Below are 23,431 nucleotides of genomic sequence, written 5' to 3' on the forward strand. Positions count from 1 at the left end.
GACGGAGGGGATGGTGTTCTTGGGGTCATAGGCAGCATTCCTCCTCCAAACACGGTGAGTTGAGTTGATGCCAAAGAGCTCAATTTTGGTCTCATCTGACCACAACACTTTCAGCCAGTTGTCCTCTGAATCATTCAATGTTCATTGGCAAACTTCAGACGGACATGTATATGTGCTTTCTTGAGCAGGGGGACCTTGCGGGCGCTCCAGGATTTCAGTCCTTCGCGGCGTAGTGTGTTACCAATTGTTTCTTGGTGACTGTGGTCCCAGCTGCCTTGAGATCATTGACAAGATCCTCCCATGTAGTTCTGGGCTGATTCCTCACCGTTCTCATGATCATTGCAACTCCACGAGGTGAGATCTTGCATGGAGCCCCAGGCTGAGGGAGATTGACAGTTATTTTGTGTCTCTTCCATTTGCGAATAATCACACCAACTGTTGTCACCTTCTTTACATTTACATTACATTTAAGTCATTTAGCAGACGCTCTTATCCAGAGCGACTTACAAATTGCGACTTACAAACCTTCTCACCAAGATGCTTGTCTTGTAGCCCATTCCAGCCTTGTGTAGGTCTACAATCTTGTCCCTGACATCCTTGGAGAGCTCTTTGGTCTTGGCCATGGTGGAGAGTTTGGAATCTTATTGATTGCTTCTGTGGACAGGTGACTTTTATACAGGCAACAAGCTGAGATTTGGAGCACTCCCTTTAAGAGTGCTTAAAGGGAGTGCTGAAAGTCGAGAGAACTGAATACATTCCAAATACACTATGTTCAGGAGTAAAAATGTGCTGTCACATAATAAGTGGTATGGACTCACTCTGTGTGCAAAAATATTTTTTGAATTACTACCTTATCTCCAATACAATTATCTTTAAGGCCCCTCAGCCGAGCTGTGAATTTCAAGCACAGATTCAACCACAAAGACCAGGGTGGTTTTCCAATGGGTCACAAAGAAGGGCACCTATTAGTAGATGGTAAAATAATTCAGTAGATGTAATATCCCTTTGAGCATTGTGTAGTTATTAATTACACTTTGGACGGTGTATCAATACAAACAGTATCGACAAAGATACAGGCACCCTTCCTCACTACTTTGCCAGAAAATAAGGAAACCGCTCAGGGATTTCACCATGAGGCCAATGGTGATTTTAAAACAGAGTTTTCATGGCTGTGATAAGAGAGAACTGAGGATGGATCATCAACATTGTAGTTACTCCACAATACTAACATAAATTACTGTGTAAAGAAGGAAGCCTGTACCGAATGAAAATATTCCAAAACATGCATTCTGTTTGCAATAAGGCACTAAATTAATACTGCAAAAAATGTGGCAAAGACATGTACTTATTGTGCTGAATGAAATGCCATGCATGATGCAGCCACCACCACTAAGAAAAAAACTGAAATTTCAATACCTGAATTCCCACCAAATTCCCTGAACTCCATTCATTATTTAGCCAGTAAAATGTTTTATTTGCTATAATTCAGTGAACACCTGATGTATTTGTAACATTCAAAAATCCATTGTCCAACTGTTTTATTAGAATTGCTGTTAAAAAAGTTTAACTATTTGGATGACCATTGCTAGTGTGTGTGCATGCGTGCGTCACTGTCCCCCCACATAAACACACACTTACTCTATGAAGTAGACCTCTCCTTTTTCTGTGTAGGCCATCTCCCAATTGTCAGGCAGGGGTCCCAGTTCCTCCTCATCCCCCTCGGGGAGTTTGGGGGGTGATTTGGGGGAGTCCTCCTCAGGGGGCTCCTCTCCCTCTGTGGGGGGCTCAGTGGCGGGAGGGGGCAGTGTCGGGGCCTCCACCACAGAAACCTCCCCCGACCCATCTGTGCTCTTGTCCTCATGCTCGCTTGTCTCTGTAGAAAACATAGCGAGAGACAAATCCAGACGGTTCATACAGTATGGTCTTTTCTCATACACCTCAGTCCCTATAGTCCCTTTGGGCTGATTTTGACTTGATCTGCTGACTTCAGAGATCTGCATTGACATTGGTGGCATTCCTGGCTGACTGCATTGTGAACATTGCATCAACCAATGGTTGTGCGCTTCGTCATCAACTGTGCAGTAGAGCATCAGATTGCTATATCATACAATGTGGTTAGTTGATGCTAAACGTCTCTCCGTGTGTTGTGAGATTTGGCAGGTGTCTAATATAGTCAGGCAGGTATGCATTGATGAACGATCTCAACTCTGAAAACGGCCCCTTCGTGGTGGATAGAGAGCCCTCTAGAGAAAAACACTTCCCTATGGATTAATGCTGAGCAAAGAAGAACACAGCTCTAGTGGTCCAAAGACTCTTTCACACTCTTAAGTGTCCCACAGAGCAGATTAGGGATTACACGAACACACAGAATACATTACCTGTCTTTAAACACACGCTATGATGTTCCTGTTAGTGTTCTCCACTATAGAGCTATACAAAGACCTTCTAACATCGATGTATTCACATTGGGTTAGAGAAAACTGTAGCCCACTTTATGAATATGCTGTTCGGTATATAAGAACATTTTGAACATAAATACACAACACAGAGGACAAGAGGACTTAAAACTAGAGTACTATTGGTCAATAGGGAATTGTAAATAGGAGTTTGGTTTCAGTTAAACAGCTGTTTAGAATCTGTGCAATGTCACTCCTGAATTCAGAGCTACGTGTGCTACGTTCTGTACATTGAGTCTGGAGCAGGGTACTTGTTTTTTAGCCATTGGCCCAGTGGTACTGCAAGGACTTCTGATTGGTCAACCCCAGGCTATGATGGGGGTTATAAATGGCATCCTGTTCCTTTGTCCGGGGGTGAAAAGCTGAGGACAGGGGGAATGAACATTACCTCCCAGCACAACATCTATGATTTGTCCTCTCTGAATAAACACATTTTTCTCCCCCTGATTTGTTTTGGGGTTTGTGTTATTGAAGAATAACATCAACTGCTAACAGGTAGGGGTGAAAACTTTGCTTCAAAGACCGGGTGTATGGGGCATAGGGTGAATTTTCCCATATACGCTGATCTAGGTTCCGTTTTGCATTTACCCCACTAATGGGGGAGGGGAAGCTGATCCTAAATCTGTAAAGGAAACTACAGGATGGGCTGTCAGTGTCTCGATAGTTTGTACTTGCCTTCAACTGAAAATACGTCTGTGTATGCGTATCCCTGTATGTGTTGTTCCTCAAGTGTTGTTTCTCTTGCTACACTGGGTTCACACTCATAGCCAATCAATAGTAGATCCCACTAGATTTCTGTCCCATAGGTGTCTTTTCTTACCTCCCTCTCCTGTTTCTGTGTTTGTGTCACAGGGTGTGTATTTGGACATTTGTGTTCCAACAGCAATGCACACGCGCACACACACACACCCAAGAGGGTAATACGGCTGTCCCCATAGGAGATCCCTTTTGGGTTCCATGTGGAACCCTCTGTAGAAAGGGTTTTAAATGAAACCCAAAATGGTTCTTCAAAGGGTTCTCTTATTAGGACAGCCAAATGATCCCTTTCTACGAGTGCAGGGGACTGTCACGACCACATTTGCTTTGATTTATCTCTGTCCTTGGTCTCATTCTGGCTCTGGACCTATTTCTCCATTCCTCTGTGCCACTCTCATTTCTTTTCTCTTCTCTCAGTTACTTTTGCTCTCAATATTCTCCCTCTTTGAATTCCATTTTCAAAATGTTTATTTAACCTTTATTTAACTAGGCAAGTCCGTTAAGAACAAATTCTTATTTACAATGGCGGCCTACATCGGCAAAACCCGGATGGCGCTGGGCCAATTGTGAGCCGCCCTATGGGACTCCCAATCACAGCCGGTTGTGATACAGCCTGGATGTGTGGACCCTCTACTGCTCTCTGTCCTGGTTTCCATTAATACTTACACAGCTCTCTTCCTCCATCTATCCCTCTCCCTTTCTCTCCCCCTGTCTCGGTCTCTTTATCCATCTCTCCATCTGCCTCGCTCTCTATCTCCAAATCTCTCCTTCCCTATCTCCCTCCTCGGTTGCACCCCTTCTTTCAGCCCCTCCTCCACCTCTCTCTCTGACTCATTCATTCTTTGACCCCTGAAGTCTTCATCTGCCTCTCTATATCTCTCATTTTCCGACACTCCTTTTTATTCTTCTCGTCTCCTGGCCGCGGGAAGATGATTTGGGGTGGGGTTGCTGACGAGTATTTATTTAGTGTATGTGTGTATATATGTATGTATATATATATAACCATTTTGAAAAGAAGGTCGACGACATCCGATCCTCGTTTGCTAAGTCAAACGACACCGCTGGTTCTGCTCACACTGCCCTACCCTGTGCTCTGACCTCTTTCTCCCCTCTCTCTCCAGATGAAATCTCGCGTCTTGTGACGGCCGGCCGCCCAACAACCTGCCCGCTCGACCCTATCCCCTCCTCTCTTCTCCAGACCATTTCCAGAGACCTTCTCCCTTACCTCACCTCGCTCATCAACTCATCCCTGACCGCTGGCTACGTCCCTTCCGTCTTCAAGAGAGCGAGAGTTGCACCCCTTCTGAAAAAACCTACACTCGATCCCTCCGATGTCAACAACTACAGACCAGTATCCCTTCTTTCTTTTCTCTCCAAAACTCTTGAACGTGCCGTCCGTGGCCAGCTCTCCCGCTATCTCTCTCAGAATGACCTTCTTGATCCAAATCAGTCAGGTTTCAAGACTAGTCATTCAACTGAGACTGCTCTTCTCTGTATCACGGAGGCGCTCCGCACTGCTAAAGCTAACTCTCTCTCCTCTGCTCTCATCCTTGTAGACCTATCGGCTGCCTTCGATACTGTGAACCATCAGATCCTCCTCTCCACCCTCTCCGAGTTGGGCATCTCCGGCGCGGCCCACGCTTGGATTGCGTCCTACCTGACAGGTCGCTCCTACCAGGTGGCGTGGCGAGAATCTGTCTCCTCACCACACGCTCTCACCACTGGTGTCCCCCAGGGCTCTGTTCTAGGCCCTCTCCTATTCTCGCTATACACCAAGTCACTTGGCTCTGTCATAACCTCACATGGTCTCTCCTATCATTGCTATGCAGACGACACACAATTAATCTTCTCCTTTCCCCCTTCTGATGACCAGGTGGCGAATCGCATCTCTGCATGTCTGGCAGACATATCAGTGTGGATGACGGATCACCACCTCAAGCTGAACCTCGGCAAGACGGAGCTGCTCTTCCTCCCGGGGAAGGACTGCCCGTTCCATGATCTCGCCATCACGGTTGACAACTCCATTGTGTCCTCCTCCCAGAGCGCTAAGAACCTTGGCGTGATCCTGGACAACAGCCTGTCGTTCTCAACTAACATCAAGGCGGTGGCCCGTTCCTGTAGGTTCATGCTCTACAACATCCGCAGAGTACGACCCTGCCTCACACAGGAAGCGGCGCAGGTCCTAATCCAGGCACTTGTCATCTCCCGTCTGGATTACTGCAACTCGCTGTTGGCTGGGCTCCCTGCCTGTGCCATTAAACCCTACAACTCATCCAGAACGCCGCAGCCCGTCTGGTGTTCAACCTTCCCAAGTTCTCTCACGTCACCCCGCTCCTCCGCTCTCTCCACTGGCTTCCAGTTGAAGCTCGCATCCGCTACAAGACCATGGTGCTTGCCTACGGAGCTGTGAGGGGAACGGCACCTCAGTACCTCCAGGTTCTGATCAGGCCCTACACCCAAACAAGGGCACTGCGTTCATCCACCTCTGGCCTGCTCGCCTCCCTACCACTGAGGAAGTACAGTTCCCACTCAGCCCAGTCAAAACTGTTCGCTGCTCTGGCTCCCCAATGGTGGAACACACTCCCTCACGACGCCAGGACAGCGGAGTCAATCACCACCTTCCGGAGACACCTGAAACCCCACCTCTTTAAGGAATACCTAGGATAGGATAAAGTAATCCTTCTCACCCCCCCCCCCTTAAAAGATTTAGATGCACTATTGTAAAGTGGCAGTTCCACTGGATGCCATAAGGTGAATGCACCAATTTGTAAGTCGCTCTGGATAAGAGCGTCTGCTAAATGACTTAAATGTAATGTAAATGTATATATGTATATATATATGTATATATATATGTATATATATATATATATATATACAGTAATTATTTTTATACAGTAATTATTTTTATTGCAATTTATCAGGGGTGCTGCTGCTATGCCCTCTTCCTATTTCTCTCTCTCTTTCCATCTCTCTCCTGAGGGACATAGGCCCTGTGTTGGCTTGGCTGTGACTCTGCGTTTGTGTGCCCCTGTGCATGTGTGTGTATGTACATGCGCTTGTTTGCACACATTGCACAGCATGTGGTGGAACAGTCTGGCAGATATGGTAGATATTGTGTGTAGCACAATGCTGTTTGCAATGGCATGGTAGGAGAACCCGTTGCTCGCAGTAATTTCTGCTAATTTCATCCAGTGATGCGTCGGCTTGAGGTAAGACTGCACCGTTCTAGGACACGTTTCTGCCAACTCTCCCCCCCATTCTGCATCAGTGGCATTTGTTTTAGTGAAGCTCTGCTCCACAGACAACATTTCCTGGCCTACAATACCAACCTGTAGCTCAAAAATTGAAGCCAAGTTTTGTTCCCGTAGGCCAACTAACTGCATATTATTTATTTATAGTAAACAAAGTCAGTTAAGAACAAATTCTTATTCACAATGACGGCCTACCCCGGTCAAACACTAACCCAGATGACGCTGGGCCAATTGTGCACCGCCCTATGCAACTCCTAATCACGGCCTGTTGTGATACAGCCTGGAATAAAACCAGGGTCCGTAGTGATACCTCTAGCACTGAGATGACCGCTACACCACCCGGGAGCATTTCAAGGTTGCGTGTACAGTTTCAGAACAAACAATATGCATTAACAATATATAGTAAATACGACAGCGCACACACTCAGACACACACTAAGCGTTAATGATTGATAATGCTGATAGCTGTCATGACCTAATCTGTTTCAACTGTCCTTGTGTTTGTCGCCACTCCCTCCAAGTGTCGCTCATAATTTCTCCTAGCTCCTATTTTTCCTAGTCCTCCTGGTTTTGACCCTTGCCTGTCCTGACACCGAATCCGCCAGCCTGACCATTCTTCCTGCCCTGACCTCGAGCCTGCCTAACGCCCTTTACTGTTTGACCTCGGACCTGGTTACTGAACCCTTGCCTGTCCTGACCTCGAGACTGTCTAACGCCCTGTACTGTTTGGACCCTGACCTGGTTTATGAACTCTCGTCTGTACCTTACCTGCCTTTTGCATACCCCTTGTTATAATACATATCGGAGCTCAACCATCTGCCTCCTGTGTCTGCATATGGGTCTCGCCTTATGCCCTTATAATAGCAGAGCAGACAAGGCCGTGAGAGGCCAGATTTAGCTACTGCATATATCATTTAATGTCATGCTGTTCATATAAATCATTGGTTATAATATAGCGGTTTCTCACAGTTATTCATCCCGGTAAAATTTGAAAGGGCTAGAGACATTATTCCATACAGACAGTGATCCCAGAGAGTGATCCTGCGCAGGGCCACACACAACTTCTCCCCGCTCCCCTCCCCCATACACACACCAACACTGCACGCCCGCTCACCTGGTGTGATGGCCACCCCGTTCCCATTGACCACGGGGGGGCTGCTTTCCTCCTCTTCCTCGGGCGGCTCCAGGCTGGCTTGCTGCTGCATGTTTCTGACCGACTGGTTCCTCTTCCTCTTGCCCTGGATGCTGGGCCGGGCTCCGGGAAGCAGCACCTCACTCACATTCAGTGGAGGGGCCGCCGGACTGGGCTCAGCTGGGGGCTTGGGAGTACCGTATAAGTTCTCTGGAGAAGGGAAAATGAATGCACAACTGAGTGAAGTGCAGGCCAGCGGCACAAAGGTTGCCACAAACTGCATTGCTCCACTGATGCAATACATTATTTATCAACAATAATTTCTACAGCAAGTTACCTTCCTCAAGGCACAGTAGAGAGAAAGATTTCCCATGCCAAATAAAGCCCCATTTACATTATTTGAAAGAGAGACCCACACATACACAAACATTATCACACACAAACAAAGAGAAAGAGAGAGAAACAAATACACATTCGTAGACAAGCACGTATTCACTCACACATTCCTGCAACAGTGGAACATAATCAGATACAGCTACCACACAAAGAATGTGTTTGCATGTACACTACACACATGCAAACAAACACACTCACACTCATCAAATGCTGTGGGTATAAGATAAATCTTCACACATATATATATATATACAGTTGAAATCGAAAGTTTACATACAACTTAGCCAAATACATTTAAATTCCTGACATTTAATCCTAGTAGAAATGCCCTGTCTTAGGTCAGTTTGGATCACCACTTTATTTTAAGAATGTGAAATGTCAGAATAAAAGCAGAGAAGGATTTATTTCAGCTTTTATTTCTTTCATCACATTCCCAGTGGGTCAGAAGTTTAAATACACTCAATTAGTATTTGGTAGCATCACTTTTAAATTGTTTAACTTGGTTCAAACGTTTTGGGTATCCTTCCACAAGCTTCGCACAATAAGTTGGGTGAATTTTGGCCCATTCCTCCTGACAGAGCTGGTGTAACTGAGTCACGTTTGTAGGCCTCCTTGCTCACACACACATTTTCAGATCTGCCCACAAAAAAATGTGCACGATTGAGATCTTTGTGATGACCACTCCAATACTTTGACTTTGTTGTCCTTGAGCCATTTTGCCACAACTTTGGAAGTATGCTTGGTGTCAATGTGCATTTGGAAGACCCATTTGCGACCAAGCTTTAACTTCCTGACTGATGCCTTGATATGATGCGTCAATATATCCACATAATTTTCCTTTCCTCATGATGCCATCAATTTTGTGAAGTGCACCAGTCCTTCCTGCAGCGAAACACCCCCACAATATAATGCTGCCACCCCTGTGCTTCACGGTTGGGATGGTGTTCTTTGGCATGCAAGACTCCCCCTTTTTCCTCCAAACATAATGATGTTCATTATGGCCAAAGAGTTCTATTTTTGTTTCATCAGACCAGAGGACATTTCACCAAAAAGTATGATCTTGTCCCCATATGCAGTTGCAAACTGCAGTCTGGCTTTTTTAATGGCGGTTTTGGAGCTGTGGCTTCTTCCTTGCCGAGTGGCCTTTCAGGTTATATCCATATAGGACTCGTTTTACTGTGGATATAGATGCATCTGTACCTGTTTCATCTTCACAAGGTCCTTTGCTGTTGTTCTGGGATTGATTTGCACTTTTTGCACCAAGTACGTTCATCTCTAGGAGACCGAAACGCGTCTCCATCCTGAGTGGTATGACGACTGCGTGGTCCCATGGTGTTTATACTTGTGTACTATTGTTTGTACAGATGAACATGGTACCTTCAAGTGTTTGGAAATTGCTCCCAATGATGAACCAGACTTGTAGAAGTCTACACCTTTATTTGTCTGAGGTCTTGGCTGATTTCTCTTGATTTTCCATGATGTCAAGCAAAGAAGCACTGAGTTTGAATGTAGGCCTTGAAATACATCCACAGGTACACCTCCAAATTACTCAAATATTTATATCAGAAGCTTCTAAAGCCATGACATCATTTTCTGGAATTTTCCAAGCTGTTTAAAGGCACAGTCAACTTTGTGTATGCAACTTCTGACCCACTGGCATTGTGATACAGTGAATTATAAGTGAAATAATCTGTCTGTAAACAATTGTTGGAAAAAATACTTGTGTCATTGTCACGCCCTGGTCTTAGTATTTTGTGTTTTCTTTATTATTTTGGTTAAGCCAGGGTGTGACATGGGTTAATTATGTGGTGTGTTTTGCCTTGGGGTTTTTGTGGGTATTGGGATTGTGGTATAGTGGGGTTATGTAGAAAAGTCTATGGTTGCCTGAAGTGGTTCTCAATCAGAGGCAGGTGTTTATCGTTGTCTCTGATTGGGAACCATATTTAGGCAGCCATATTCTTTAGGTGTTTCGTGGGTGATTGTTCCTGTCTCTGTTTGCACCAGATAGGCTGTTTAGGTTTTCACGTTACGGTTCTTGTTTTGCATTGTTCGTGTTTATTCGTTTATTAAAAACGTATCAAAATTACCACGCTGCATTTTGGTCCTCCTCTCCTTCACTGCAAGAAAACCGTAACAGTCATGCACAAAGTAGATGTCCTCACTGACTTGCTAAAACTATAGTTTGTTAACAAGAAATTTGTGGAGTGGTTGAAAAACTAGTTTTAATGACTCCATCCTAAGTGTATGTAAACTTCCGACTTCAACTGTACATATCCCTAATGTTTACAGATATGAGGGATCTGGATAGGTTTAAGCAGTGTAGTGGTGGAGTGTCCAACATATTCCTTAGTTCTATTTCGGAGCGCTGTGTTTTCCGTAATTTAATTATCCTGTGTATGATACTTTTTCCCTGCCTCACTAACGATGCCTTTTCCCTATTCCCTGCCTGTACCTTAGCCTATCAGATTTACTGTTCTCAACCTATTGCCTGATCTCCCGGACAATGTTAATAGCCTTTTCCCTACCTGTACTGTTGCCTTTTTGGACCCTCTGTGTATGACCTTCAGCCTGCCCCTGGACGCAGCTACCTTCCTCCTCCTGTGGTACTTTGCAAATAAACACCTGCTGCGCCCTGCACTTGAAACCAGCTCTCTGCCTCCCATCGTGTTCATTACACCACTCTTAGATCTACTATTGTTAGCTCAAAAGAGGATGCCACTGTGGCATGCTCACCCAGTGCTTTTAGTTCATATGTTAATTCCAAAAACATTAATATCCCCACGGTTTTCAAATCATGAAGTGAGCTTGCAGGAAAGCAACCAAAGCCTGTGTAAGTCAGTTTATAACATTCCATCATTGGTTACTTTGAGAATTCCTCATATTGACATTGGCTGCGGCCTCAGGCCCTATGGTGCAAACCTTGAAAAAGTAATTCCAATTTCTTCTCCTTCCTCATTACTAATAGGGATATACCAAATGTGCAATCTTATAACCATACCACTATATCCATATCAACCATCAGACATGGCCTGCAACCAGCTATTGAATGTAGCCTGTTTGAGTTTCCATATGACTTTTTTTTTTAAATGTAAAGGACTTGGGTAGATGCATCTGAACATTAGGAGCTTACTTCCAAACTGGATTACATCAGGATCTGGGCTATGCAGACAAATCCAGAAATCCTGGTATTGACTGAAACGTAGATCTCTGGGGACATTCTGGACTCTGATATTAATATTGATGCCTATCGGGTAGAGGTGGTGGAGTGGACATTTTTATAAAAATAATGATCTGTCTCTTTACTGGAATCCACTTCCCTTGCCGAAGAATGTGAGCTGCTTTCTTTAAGCCTTTGTCTGGGGAAGAATGTATACATAACTGTTATAGGGGTCTTACCGACCTCCCTCAGCTAATCCTTGTGTACTCAAGGAGTTAACTGGTTTGTCTTAATTGACTAAATAAGAAGTTATCCTGGGTGACCTGAATGCAGGCTTCAGACAATCTAAAAAACATGTCTACTGATCTAAACTTAACCCAGGTGACTAAGCCTACATGGCCCAGGCCGAGAGATCCTTCAAAGTCAGCTCTGATTAATCATATTTTATTGAATACACAAAATAAATATGTTTCTCCATGTGTTTTCGCCCAAGCCATTAGTGACCCAGTCACTAGTTGTTTGTGTTAGAGATTTGAGAATACACAAACTGAAGCCTTTAACAGAAAGGTTAAATCTGAAAGGTTAAATCTGAATATTATGTAACCACACTTTCAGATTGTAATGGGAACCTGGCAAAATTCTAGAAAACTGTCAAATCCCTGAAGGGTTCTTCTTCCTCCAATCTGCCACAATAAATTAATTCAGACACTGGCCTCATTACGGGGGAAAAAAATGTCATCATTAAAGCCAGAGTGTCTATTGTATGTATGCGGATGACTCAACACTTTACACGTCAGCTACTACAGCTTAACAAAGAGTTGCAGTTAGTTTCATAGTGGATGGCAAGGAATAAGTTAGCCCTAAATGTTTCTAAAACTAAAAGCATTGTATTTGGGACAAATCATTCACTAAACCCTAAATATCAACTAGGTCTTGTAATAAATGGGGAGAAGTATGTCCAAAATAAAGCGATGCTCTGCCTTCTTAACAACACCAACAACAACGCAGATCCTACAGGCCCTAATTTTGTCGCACCTTGACTACTGTTCAGTCATGTGGTCAGGGTGCCACAAAAAAGGACTTAGGAAAATTGCAATTGGCTCAGAACAGGGCAGCACGGCTGGCCCTTGGGTGTACACAGAGAGCTAATATTAATAATATGCATGTCAATCTCTCCTAGCTCAAAGTGGAGGAGAGATTGACTTGTAGAGGTATTGACGTGTTGAATGCACCAGGCTGTCTGTTTGAACTACACGGACACCCATGCATACCCCACAAGACATGCCACAAGAGGTCTCTTCACAGTCCCCAAGTCCAAAACAGACTGATGGAGGAGCATAGTCCTACATAGAGCCATTACTACATGGAACTTTATTCCACATCAAGTAATTGATGCAAGCAGTAACATTTGATTTAAAAAAACAGATTAAAAAACACCTTATGGAACAGCGGGGACTGTGAAGCAACACAAACATAGGCACAGACACATGCATACACACGTACACATTAATTTTGTACTGTACGTATCGATCCCCATTAGCTGCCTTTGCTACAGCTAATGGGGATCGATAGTAAATACAAAATACAAATCACCATTTTATTTCAGTTGGATATCTCTTTGAAATAACTTCTGAGCCTATTCACAATGCTATTGGGCTGGATGCTGAAAGGGGAATCTTGCAAGACATTTTGGTAAAATCTTTTCTTTTAGGCTATTTACAGAAAGAGAATTGCTGGATGCTTGACTTCCAATCGACAAGAAATGCATAGGGCCTGAACAATTGGATCATGGTCTGCTTAACGTGCAGAGTCCATCATTGTTGGCTTAATAACCCACATGTTTTATTTAACATTGTTAGCAGGACCTATTTAAATCAACTCTTGTGCTGCCACTCTAAGAGCGGGGGTAGTAGTGATCTTAATAATTATGGCCCACTTCAAGGCTTCCTTGTCTAGCTAAGATTCTTGAATCCTTGGTAAATGTACAACTGCTTTTTGATTATCTTAGTGACAGAACTCAGGCCATCGTGATTGATGGGGTAAACTCAGAATTTCTTGAAGTACATAAAGGTGTACTACAGGGGTCAATGTTGGGACCTGTTCCCTTAACTATTTACATAAATACCATTGGTCTGTTAAAAATTGCAAACTTTATATATATGCGGATGAAACAATTATGTATGCTATTGCCCCGACTGTTGATCTCGCTGCGTCAAAACTACAGTCATATTTTATAGATATGCAGGAATCCCTTGCTGATTTTAAAACTTGTTCCAGGTAGAATTTGTAAATGAGAACTTGTTCTCAACTGGTCTACCTGGTTAAATAAAGGTGAAATAAAATATAAAAAAATATGGGGAAAACGAAATACATGTTTTTAAACTCTCGTAAGAATGTTTCAGATTAACTACATGTTCAGATGGTTCTCCAATCGAGTATATTAATGCATATAAATACGTAGTAATTTGGATTTATATACATTTGATGTCTATGGTTGCTTAGATTGGTTCTCAATTTGAGGCAGCTGTTTGTCGTTGTCTCTGATTGGGAACCATATTTAGGCAGCCATCTTCTTTCGGTATTTCGTGGGTAAATGTCTATGTCTAGTTGCCTGTGTATGCACATTTATATTATAGCTTCACGTTCATTTTTGTTATTTTGTATAGTTTGTTTAGTGTAAGTCTTTATTAAAAGTAACATGTATTCATATAACGCTGCACCTTGGTCTCCTCCATTAAATGAACGTGACAGAATAACCCACCGTAAAAGGACCAAGCAGCGTGATAAGGGTAGCGTGATAAGGAGGAACATCGCTTTGGGGAAGAATGGACCCGGGAGAAAGATGAGTGGGTAACAACCTGGGAGATAAAGAGGTGGTCGATCGATCCAGAGAGAGTGCCAGTGCCCGACTGGGATTCGATGGAACAGTGCGAGGAGGGATACAGGAGAATGGAGGAACGGCGGACACGAGGAGATTGGCTAAGTCAGGTAGGAGACCTGAGCCAACTCCTCGTGCTTACCGTGGGGAGCGTGTAACTGGTCAGGCACCGTGTTATGCAAAGATGCGCACGGTGTCTCCAGTGCACATTTCTAGCCCGGTGTGCTATATTCCAGCTCCTCGCATTGGCCGGGCTAGAATGAGCATCCAGCCAGGAAGGAGGGTGCCGGCTCAGTGCTCCTGGTCTCCAGTATACCTCCTTGGACCAGGATGTCCTGCGCCGGCTCTGCGTACTGTGAGTCTGCACAGCCCTGTGTGTCCTGTGCCAGCGCCCTGCATTTGCAGGGCAAGTATAACCATCCAGCCAGGAAGGGTTATGTCAGCTCTACACTCCAGACCTCCAGTATGCCTCCACAGCCCAGTACGTCCTTAGGTGCGTGTCTCCAGCTCGGTACCACCAGTGCCGGCACCACGCACCAGGCCACCAGTGCGCCTCCAGGGTCCAGTACTCCCTGTTCCTGCTCCTCGCACTCGCCCTGAGGTGCGTGTCTCCAGCCCGGTACTACCAGTGCCGGCACCATGCACCAGGCCTATAGTGCACCTCAGCAGTCCAGTACACCCTGTTCCTCCTCCCCACACTCACCCTGAAGTGCGTGTACTCGGCCCAGTGCCACCAGTGCCGGCACCATGCACCAGGCCTATAGTGCGCCTCGCCTGTCCAGAGCGTTCGGCGACAGTACCCAGTCCAGAGCGTTCGGCGACAGTACCCAGTCCAGAGCGTTCGGCGACAGTACCCAGTCCAGAGCGTCCGGCGACAGTACCCAGTCCAGAACGTCCGGTGACAGTCCCCAGTCCAGAGCATCTTGCGATTGTCAACAGACCGGAACCTCCTACGACGGGCCGCAGACGGGAACCTCCTACGACGGGCCGCAGACCGGAACCTCCTACGACGGGCCGCAGACCGGAACCTCCTACGACGGGCCGCAGACCGGAACCTCCTACGACGGGCCGCAGACCGGAACCTACCACGACGGGCCGCAGTCCGGAACCGGATCTGCAGTCCGGATCCGCCAGAGTCTCCCTCCAGTCCGGATCCGCCAGAGTCTCCCTCCAGTCCAGAGGCGCCACTCACTCCAGACTCGACCCTCATTCCAGTGGCGTCCTCTCGTCCGTGGTTGGCGGTGAGGGTTCCTGCTCCAGAGACATTAAGTAAGTGTGATGAGTCAGAAGTGGAGCGGGGTCCACGTCCCGAGCCAGAACCGCGACCTCGGAGTCATTCCCAACCAGACCCTCCCATATAGGTTTAGGAGCGCGGCCGGGAGTCCGCATCTTTGGGGGGGGGGTGGCACTGTCACGCCCTGACCTTAGTATTCTTTGTTTTCTTTATTATTTTGGTTAGGTCAGGGTGTGACATGGGTGATGTATGTATTTTTTCACTCTCTAGGATTTTGTACATTTATGGGGTTGTTTACCATCTAGGTGTTTATGTATGTCTATGGTTGCCTAGATTGGTTCTCAATTAGAGGCAGCTGTTTATCGTTGTCTCTGAATGGGAACCATATTTAGGCAGCCATCTTCTTTGGGTATTTCGTGGGTTATTGTCTATGTCTAGTTGCCTGTGTATGCACATTTATATTATAGCTTCACCTTCATTTTGTTATTTTGTATAGTTTGTTTAGTGTGCGTCTTTATTAAAAGTAACATGTATTCATATCACGCTGCTCCTTGGTCTCCTCCATTCACCGAACGTGACATTACCACAGTGCCCTTAGTTTTGTAACATGCGACAGCTTTGGTACTCTTCACTACATCCTGTATCAAAAGGTTGGTTGGAATTTGCCAAAGACCCGTAGATCTCTACATTACTCCCTTTTTGTTTACAAGGCCCTACTTTATAAACTTCCGTCGTATCAAACCTTTCTTTTGAAGCAGAGACACCGGAGTTACTTAACCCGTTCACAGGATTATTTAACTCTTAAAGTTCCTAGGGTCTCCCCCGAGCTAGACAAATCTGCATTTAGTTTTAATGTACCGTATTGCTGGAATTAAAAAAAAAACACATTACATCTTGGACTCCCGAGTGGCACAGCAGTCTAAGGCACTGCATCTCAGTGCTAGAGGCATCACTACAGACACGCTGGTTTGATTCCAGTCTTTATCACAACCAGCCGTGATTGGGAGTCCCATAGGGCTGCGCACAATTGGCCCAGCGTCGTCTGGGTTAGGGTTTGACCGGGGTAGGCCGGTCATTGTAAGTAAGAATTTTTTATTAACAGACTAACCTAGTTAAAAGTATTTTGGTGGGAATTATTTGTGGGGGAATGTAACTGTTTTTCTGGGTGATTTGTGATGTTTCATTTGTACTTTGTATGACTGTGTTTTTGTATTTTAGTGTGTGTGTATATACAGTACCAGTCAAAAGTTTGGACACACCTACTCATTACAGGGTTTTTTCTTTATTTTACTATTTTCTACATTGTAAAATAATAGTGAAGACATCAAAACTATGAAATAACACATATGGATTCATGTAGTAACTAAAAAGTGTTAAACAAATCAAAATATATTTAATATTTGAAATTCTTCAAAGTAGACACTCGTTGCCTTGATGACAGCATTGCAAACTCTTGGCATTCTCGAAACAACTTCATGAGGTAGTCACCTGGAATGCATTTCAATTAACAGGTGTGCCTTGTTTAAAGTTAATTTGTGGAATTTCTTTCATTCTTAATGCATTTGAGTTATGGCAAGAACAGCTCAAATAAGCAAAGAGAAACAACAGTCCATCATTACTTTAATACATGAAGGTCAGTCAATCTGGAAAATTTCAAGAACTTTTAAAGTTTCTTCAAGTGCAGTCACAAAAACCATCAAGCGCTATGATGAAACTGGCTCTCATGGGGACCGCCACAGGAAAGAAGACCTAGAATTACCTCTGCTGCAGAGGTTAAGTTAATTCGAGTTAACCATCCTCAGAAATTGCAGCCCAAATAAATGCTTCACAGAGTTCAAGTAACAGACACATCTCAATATCAACTGTTCAGAAGAGACTGCATGAATCGGGCCTTCATGATCAAATTGCTGCAAAGAAACCACTACTAAATGATACCAATAAGAAGGGGATACTTTTTTGGGCCAAGAAACATGAGAAATGGACATTAGACCAGTGTAAATATGTCCTTTGGTCTGATGAGTCCAATGTTTAGATATTTGGTTCCAAAGGCTGTGTCTTTGTGAGACGCAGAGTAAGTGCACGGATGATCTCTACATATTTGGTTCCCACCATGAAGCATGGAGGAGGAGGTGTGGTGGCCTGGGGGTGCTTTGCTGGTGACACTGTCAATGATTTATTTGGAACTCAAGGCAACCGTAACCAGCATGGCTACCACAGCATTCTGCAGCGATACACCATGGTTTGCGCGTAGTGGGACTATCATTTGTTTTTCAACAGGACAATGACCCAACACACCTCCAGACTGTGTAAGGGATATTTAACCAAGAAGGAGAGTGATGGAGTGCTGCATCAGATAACCTGGCCTCCACAATCAACCAACCTCAACCTAATTGAGATGGTTTGGGTTAGTTGGACCGTAGAGTGAAGGAGAAACAGCCAACACATGCTCAGAATATTTGGGAACTCCTTCAAGACTGTTGGAAAAGCATTCCAGGTGAAGCTGGTTGAGAGAATACCAAGCATGTGCAAAGCTGTCATAAAATCAAAGGGTGGCTACTTTGAAAAATCTCAAATATATATATATATATATATATATATATATATATATATATATATATATATATATATATATATATACACATATCTTTTGATTTGTTTAACACTTTTTGGTTACTACATGATTCTATATGTGTTATTTCATAGTTTGTCTTCACTCTTATTCTACAATGTAGAAAATAAATGAAATCCCTGGAATGAGTAGGTGTATACAAACCTTTGACTGGTATCATATGTGCTATGGCTTTACACCCCCTGCTACATTCTGGATAAAGAGTCTAACAGAACAGAGAGCGTGTTATTTAATGGAAGCCTCTCCAACATAATCCAGGTAGAATCAAGAATTCCCTTGGCCAGCTGTCTATGCCCCTTGCTTTTTTCTGCTTGGAGTAACCCTGGATTGTAAAGTGTCAGGAACATGATACAACAGTAGCTAAGATGGGGAGAAGTATGTACTTTTCTCAATCTTTACTAATGACATGCCACTGGCTTTGAGTAAAGCCAGTTTGTCTATGTATGTGGATGACTCAACACCATACACGTCAGCTATTACAGCGAGTAAAAGCACTACAAAACTTAAAGAGCTGCAGTTCGTTTCAGAATGGGTGGCAAGGAATAGGTTAGTCCTAAATATTTCAAGAACTAAAAGCATTGTGTTTTGGACAACTCATTCACTAAAACCCTAAGCCCCAATAAAATATTGTAATAATACGTGGAAATTGAGCAAGTTGAGGTGACTAAACTGCTTGGTGCAACCCTGATTTGTGAACTGTCATGGTCAAAACATGTTGATACAACAGTAGCTAAGTTGTGGATAAGTCTGTCCATTATAAAGCGCTGCTCTGCTTTTTTAATAACACTATCAACAAGGCAGATCCTACAGGCCCTAGTTTTGTGTCACCTGGACTACTGTGGTCAGGTGCCACAAAGAAGGACTTCGGAAAATTACAATTGGCTCTAAACAGGACAGCATTGCTGGCTCTTAAAACCTGTCATGGCAAGGCGATCCCCGAGGGGAACTCCACTCCCCCATTCAGCTGAAAAGGTGGCGCAGGGAATTCAAAAATATTCTTCCGAAATATTTAACTTTCAAACATTAACAAGTCCAATACAGCATATGAAAGATAAACATCTTGTTCATCTACCCATCATGTCCAATTTTTAAAATGTTTTACAGCAAAAACACAACATATATTTATGTTAGACCACCACCAAATCAAAGGAAAAACGCAGCCATTTTTTCCAGCCAAAGTTAGTCACAAAAGCAGGATTAGAGATAAAATGAATCACTAACCTTTTGAAAATCTTCATCAGTTGACACTCATTTGACATGTTACACAATACATTTATGTTTTGTTCGATAATATGCATATTTATATCCACAAATCTCGGTTTACATTGACGCCATGTTCAGAAATGCCTCCAAAATATCAGGAGGAATTAAAGAAAGCTACGCCAGATAACAGAAATACTCATCATTAACTTTGACTATTCCCTTACCTTTGATGATCTTTCATCAGAATGCAGTGCAAGGAGTCCTAGTTCCACAATACATCGTTGTTTTGTTCCATAATGTCCAATACTAGTGTCCAATTAGCTGCATTTGCTAGCACTTTCAGCTCACGTGCCCAAAAGCTGACGCTGGTCCAGGACAACTCGCACGAAAACTTCAAAAAGATATATTCCAGGTCGAATAAATTGGTCAAACTAAGTAGAGAATCAATCTTCAGGATGTTTTTTTCATATATATCCAATAACGTTCCAACCGGATCATACGCTTTCAGCTGCAGCCAAATATAACGACGTTGGCACCCACAGAGAAATGCGCCACAGGGAAATTGCATTCTGCCAAGACCGTGACTATTTCCCCTCCCATTCGGTCAAAGTTCACACCAAAAGCTCCATTCCACGTTCTACTGAATGAGGACATCTCGTCGAAGGTGTAGGAAGTGGTACCATATCCATATCTTGTTGGGAAAGGAAGGGGCGATGACGTCAAAGTTGACCCACATTCAGAATTTCACTTCTTGTTTGAAAGATTGCCTGCCCTATTAGTTCTGTTATACTCACAGACATAATTCAAACAGTTTTAGAAACTTCAGAGTGTTTTCTATCCAATAATAATATGCATATATTAGCAATCTAGGACAGAGTAGGATGCAGTTCACTATGGGCATGCAATTCATCCAAAGTGAAAATACTGCCCCCTATCCTCAACAAGTTAAATGTACGCAGGGAGCTAACATTAATAATCTGCGTATAAATCTCTCATGGCTCAAAGATGAGGAGAAATTGATTTAACTTTTTAGAGAGAGACCCCTTTTTTCAATTTTCACCTAAAATGACATACCCAAATCTAACTGCCTGTAGCTCAGGCCCTGGAGCAAGGATATGCACATTCTTGGTACCATTTGAAAGGAAACACTTTCTTTTTTCTTCTCTACCACCTTCTTTTAAATGCAAGAGAAAGGTCCCACATCTAGCCATCACGATGGTGTCCACGAGATGGCAGCAGTGTATGCAAAGTTTCAGACGGATAACTTGAAGTATGAGCAAACTACATGACATTTAGTGTAAAGTCACCCAGGTACATTTGGGCAAATCATGAAGGAGACATTAACATTCACATTACATTTTTCTGCAAGAATATCGTCAAATCTGTATACTTGGACTTTGATTCAGCTTTTCCAGTATTAGTAGCCATATTACAAGTTCAACATTTGCGAAACAACCAGTTTTCATAACTCTCCATATTCTTATAATTTTTGTCCAAAAGGAAAAGGCTTATTGTCGCACAAGGTAAGCAGCTACATTTTACGACAGCCCAGCTCATTGACCACTTAGCTGGCTTTGTTTGACCCCGATTGGTGCATATTTGACAAAGTTACAGTTGATCAAGTGAAGACCGCCCGTGTCATCAGCGTGCCACGAAGGCGTCGCTCTCTGACCAAATTTGATGTCCTATAGGATGTACTACACCCCTAATGATAGAGTGAAGTCTGGTACATTCTAGGATCTCTGAGGAATAAATATGAATGTGATTTTACTGGTTGAAACAATGTTTAGGGTTAGATTTTCAGATTCCTTTCTTTGCAAATTGAAAGAGTGGAAATACAAAATCGATTGTGCATGCTATATGAAAAAGGATTTTATCTAAAACAACACTTGATGTTATCTCTGGGACCCTTTGGATGATAAATCAGAGCAAGATTTCAGAATGTCACTTTCAGAGGTGAATTTATCATACCTATCACGGTGGAAAAAGTGTTTTGTTGTTAGGAGCTCTCCTCAAACAATAGCATGGCATTTATTTGCAGTAATAGCTACTGTAAATTGGACAGTGCAGTTATATTAACAAGAATTTAAGCTTTCAGCCAATATAAGACAATTATATGTACCTGCATTTCTTGTTTCGCTAAAGTCTGCGATCATGACACAAGGCGCTGCATGATTTACAACTGTCCCGTTGACGGAAAGCCTATCCCCACCACTTGTTTTGTAAGAAGTGTTGACATGCTGAATGCACCGAGGTGTCTTTTAAAACTACTAGGACAGCTCGGACACCCATGCATACCCTACAAGACATCTCTTCACTGTTCTGGTTCCGGGTTGGAGCGAGCGGTCGCATTCGCACTTCGCTCTGCAGGTTGTATAACTTTTTCATTACATTTCATTATAGTACAACGGTTGATTTGTCTAATCTTAGCAATTCTTCTTAGCAAGCTACATAGCCGTCCTTGTATCAGAGATAATTGCATAATTATCGTATTTCGTCGCCCTAACGTAGCCTTCACTGCTATTCGCCCAGGAGCTAGCAAGCGCTAGCTAACGCACACAGATTAGCATCACTGTAGTGCTATTCACTCAACTGTACGACTTGATTAGTCTAGTGTTAGCTAGCTACATAGCTGTCTTTGTTTCCAAGATAATTGTGTAGTTTAGTGTGTGTAGCCTTGGAGTGATTATCTTAATTCACTGAGGTTCGCTAGCCAGCTATTTGTCGTCCTTAACGTAGGAGACTCTGCTAGCTAGCCAACAGCTAACAGCTAACAGCTAGCCAACAACAACCCGGTCGCATTCCGCTCGCTCCACAGTTAGTATCACATTTTCATTTCATTTCATTACAGTACAACGGTTTGATTTGTTTGATCGTAGCTAGCTACATAGCCGTCTTTGTTTCAAAGATAATTGTGTAGTCTAGAGCGATTTCCTAGGTTAGCTAGCCAGCTATTGTCGTTCTTTTAACGCAACGTAACGTAAACAACACTGCTAGCTAGCCAGCTAGCCCCGATTAGCAGCACTGTAGAAACTATTACACTCAACGGAACGACTTGATTAGTGTAGTGTCAACAACGCAGCCACTGCCAGCTAGCCTACTTTAGCAGTACTGTATCATTTTAATCATTTTAGTCAATAAGACTCTTGCTACGTAAGCTTAACTTTCTGAACATTCGAGACGTGTAGTCCACTTGTCATTCCAATCTCCTTGCATTAGCGTAGCCTTTTCTGTAGCCTGTCAACTATGTGTCTGTCTATCCCTGTTCTCTCCTCTCTGCACAGACCATACAAACGCTCCACACCGCGTGGCCGCGACCACCCTAATCTGGTGGTCCCAGCGCGTACGACCCACGTGGAGTTCCAGGTCTCCGGTAGCCTCTGGAACTGCCGATCTGCGGCCAACAAGGCAGAGTTCATCTCAGCCTATGCCTCCCTCCAGTCCCTTGACTTCTTGGCACTGACGGAAACATGGATCACCACAGATAACACTGCTACTCCTACTGCTCTCTCCTCGTCCGCCCACGTGTTCTCGCACACCCCGAGAGCTTCTGGTCAGCGGGGTGGTGGCACCGGGATCCTCATCTCTCCCAAGTGGTCATTCTCTCTTTCTCCCCTTACCCATCTGTCTATCGCCTCCTTTGAATTCCATGCTGTCATAGTTACCAGCCCTTTCAAGCTTAACATCCTTATCATTTATCGCCCTCCAGGTTCCCTCGGAGAGTTCATCAATGAGCTTGATGCCTTGATAAGCTCCTTTCCTGAGGACGGCTCACCTCTCACAGTTCTGGGCGACTTTAACCTCCCCACGTCTACCTTTGACTCATTCCTCTCTGCCTCCTTCTTTCCACTCCTCTCCTCTTTTGACCTCACCCTCTCACCTTCCCCCCCTACTCACAAGGCAGGCAATACGCTTGACCTCATCTTTGCTAGATGCTGTTCTTCCACTAACCTCATTGCAACTCCCCTCCAAGTCTCCGACCACTACCTTGTATCCTTGTATCCTCTCCTCCCTTACTGCATCCTTTGACTCCCTATGTCCCCTATCCTCCAGGCCGGCTCGGTCCTCCCCTCCCGCTCCGTGGCTCGACGACTCCTTGCGAGCTCACAGAACAGGGCTCCGGGCAGCCGAGCGGAAATGGAGGAAAGCTCGCCTCCCTGCGGACCTGGCATCCTTTCACTCCCTCCTCTCTACATTTTCCTCCTCTGTCTCTGCTGCTAAAGCCACTTTCTACCATTCTAAATTCCAAGCATCTGCCTCTAACCCTAGGAAGCTCTTTGCCACCTTCTCCTCCCTCCTGAATCCCCCCCTCCTCCCTCTCTGCAGATGACTTCGTCAA

The 23,431-nt window shown here is 44.2% G+C and overlaps 1 protein-coding gene across 1 annotated transcript in view; it reads right to left on the minus strand.

Annotated features, from left to right (window-relative positions):
* The window catches only part of LOC127908494 (membrane-associated guanylate kinase, WW and PDZ domain-containing protein 2-like), a 136,257-nt gene that overhangs the window by 8,801 nt on the left and 104,025 nt on the right, over window positions 1-23,431 (minus strand). The window contains exons 4-5 of the mRNA XM_052467060.1: window positions 7,578-7,805; window positions 1,639-1,873 (exon numbers count right to left, since the gene is read on the minus strand). Of these exons, the coding sequence (XP_052323020.1) occupies window positions 1,639-1,873; window positions 7,578-7,805 (463 nt within the window). The remainder of the gene's footprint in view (window positions 1-1,638; window positions 1,874-7,577; window positions 7,806-23,431) is intronic.

This window comes from Oncorhynchus keta, chromosome 17 (genome assembly GCF_023373465.1).
Source record: "Oncorhynchus keta strain PuntledgeMale-10-30-2019 chromosome 17, Oket_V2, whole genome shotgun sequence".
NCBI classification, from domain to species: Eukaryota; Metazoa; Chordata; class Actinopteri; order Salmoniformes; family Salmonidae; genus Oncorhynchus; species Oncorhynchus keta.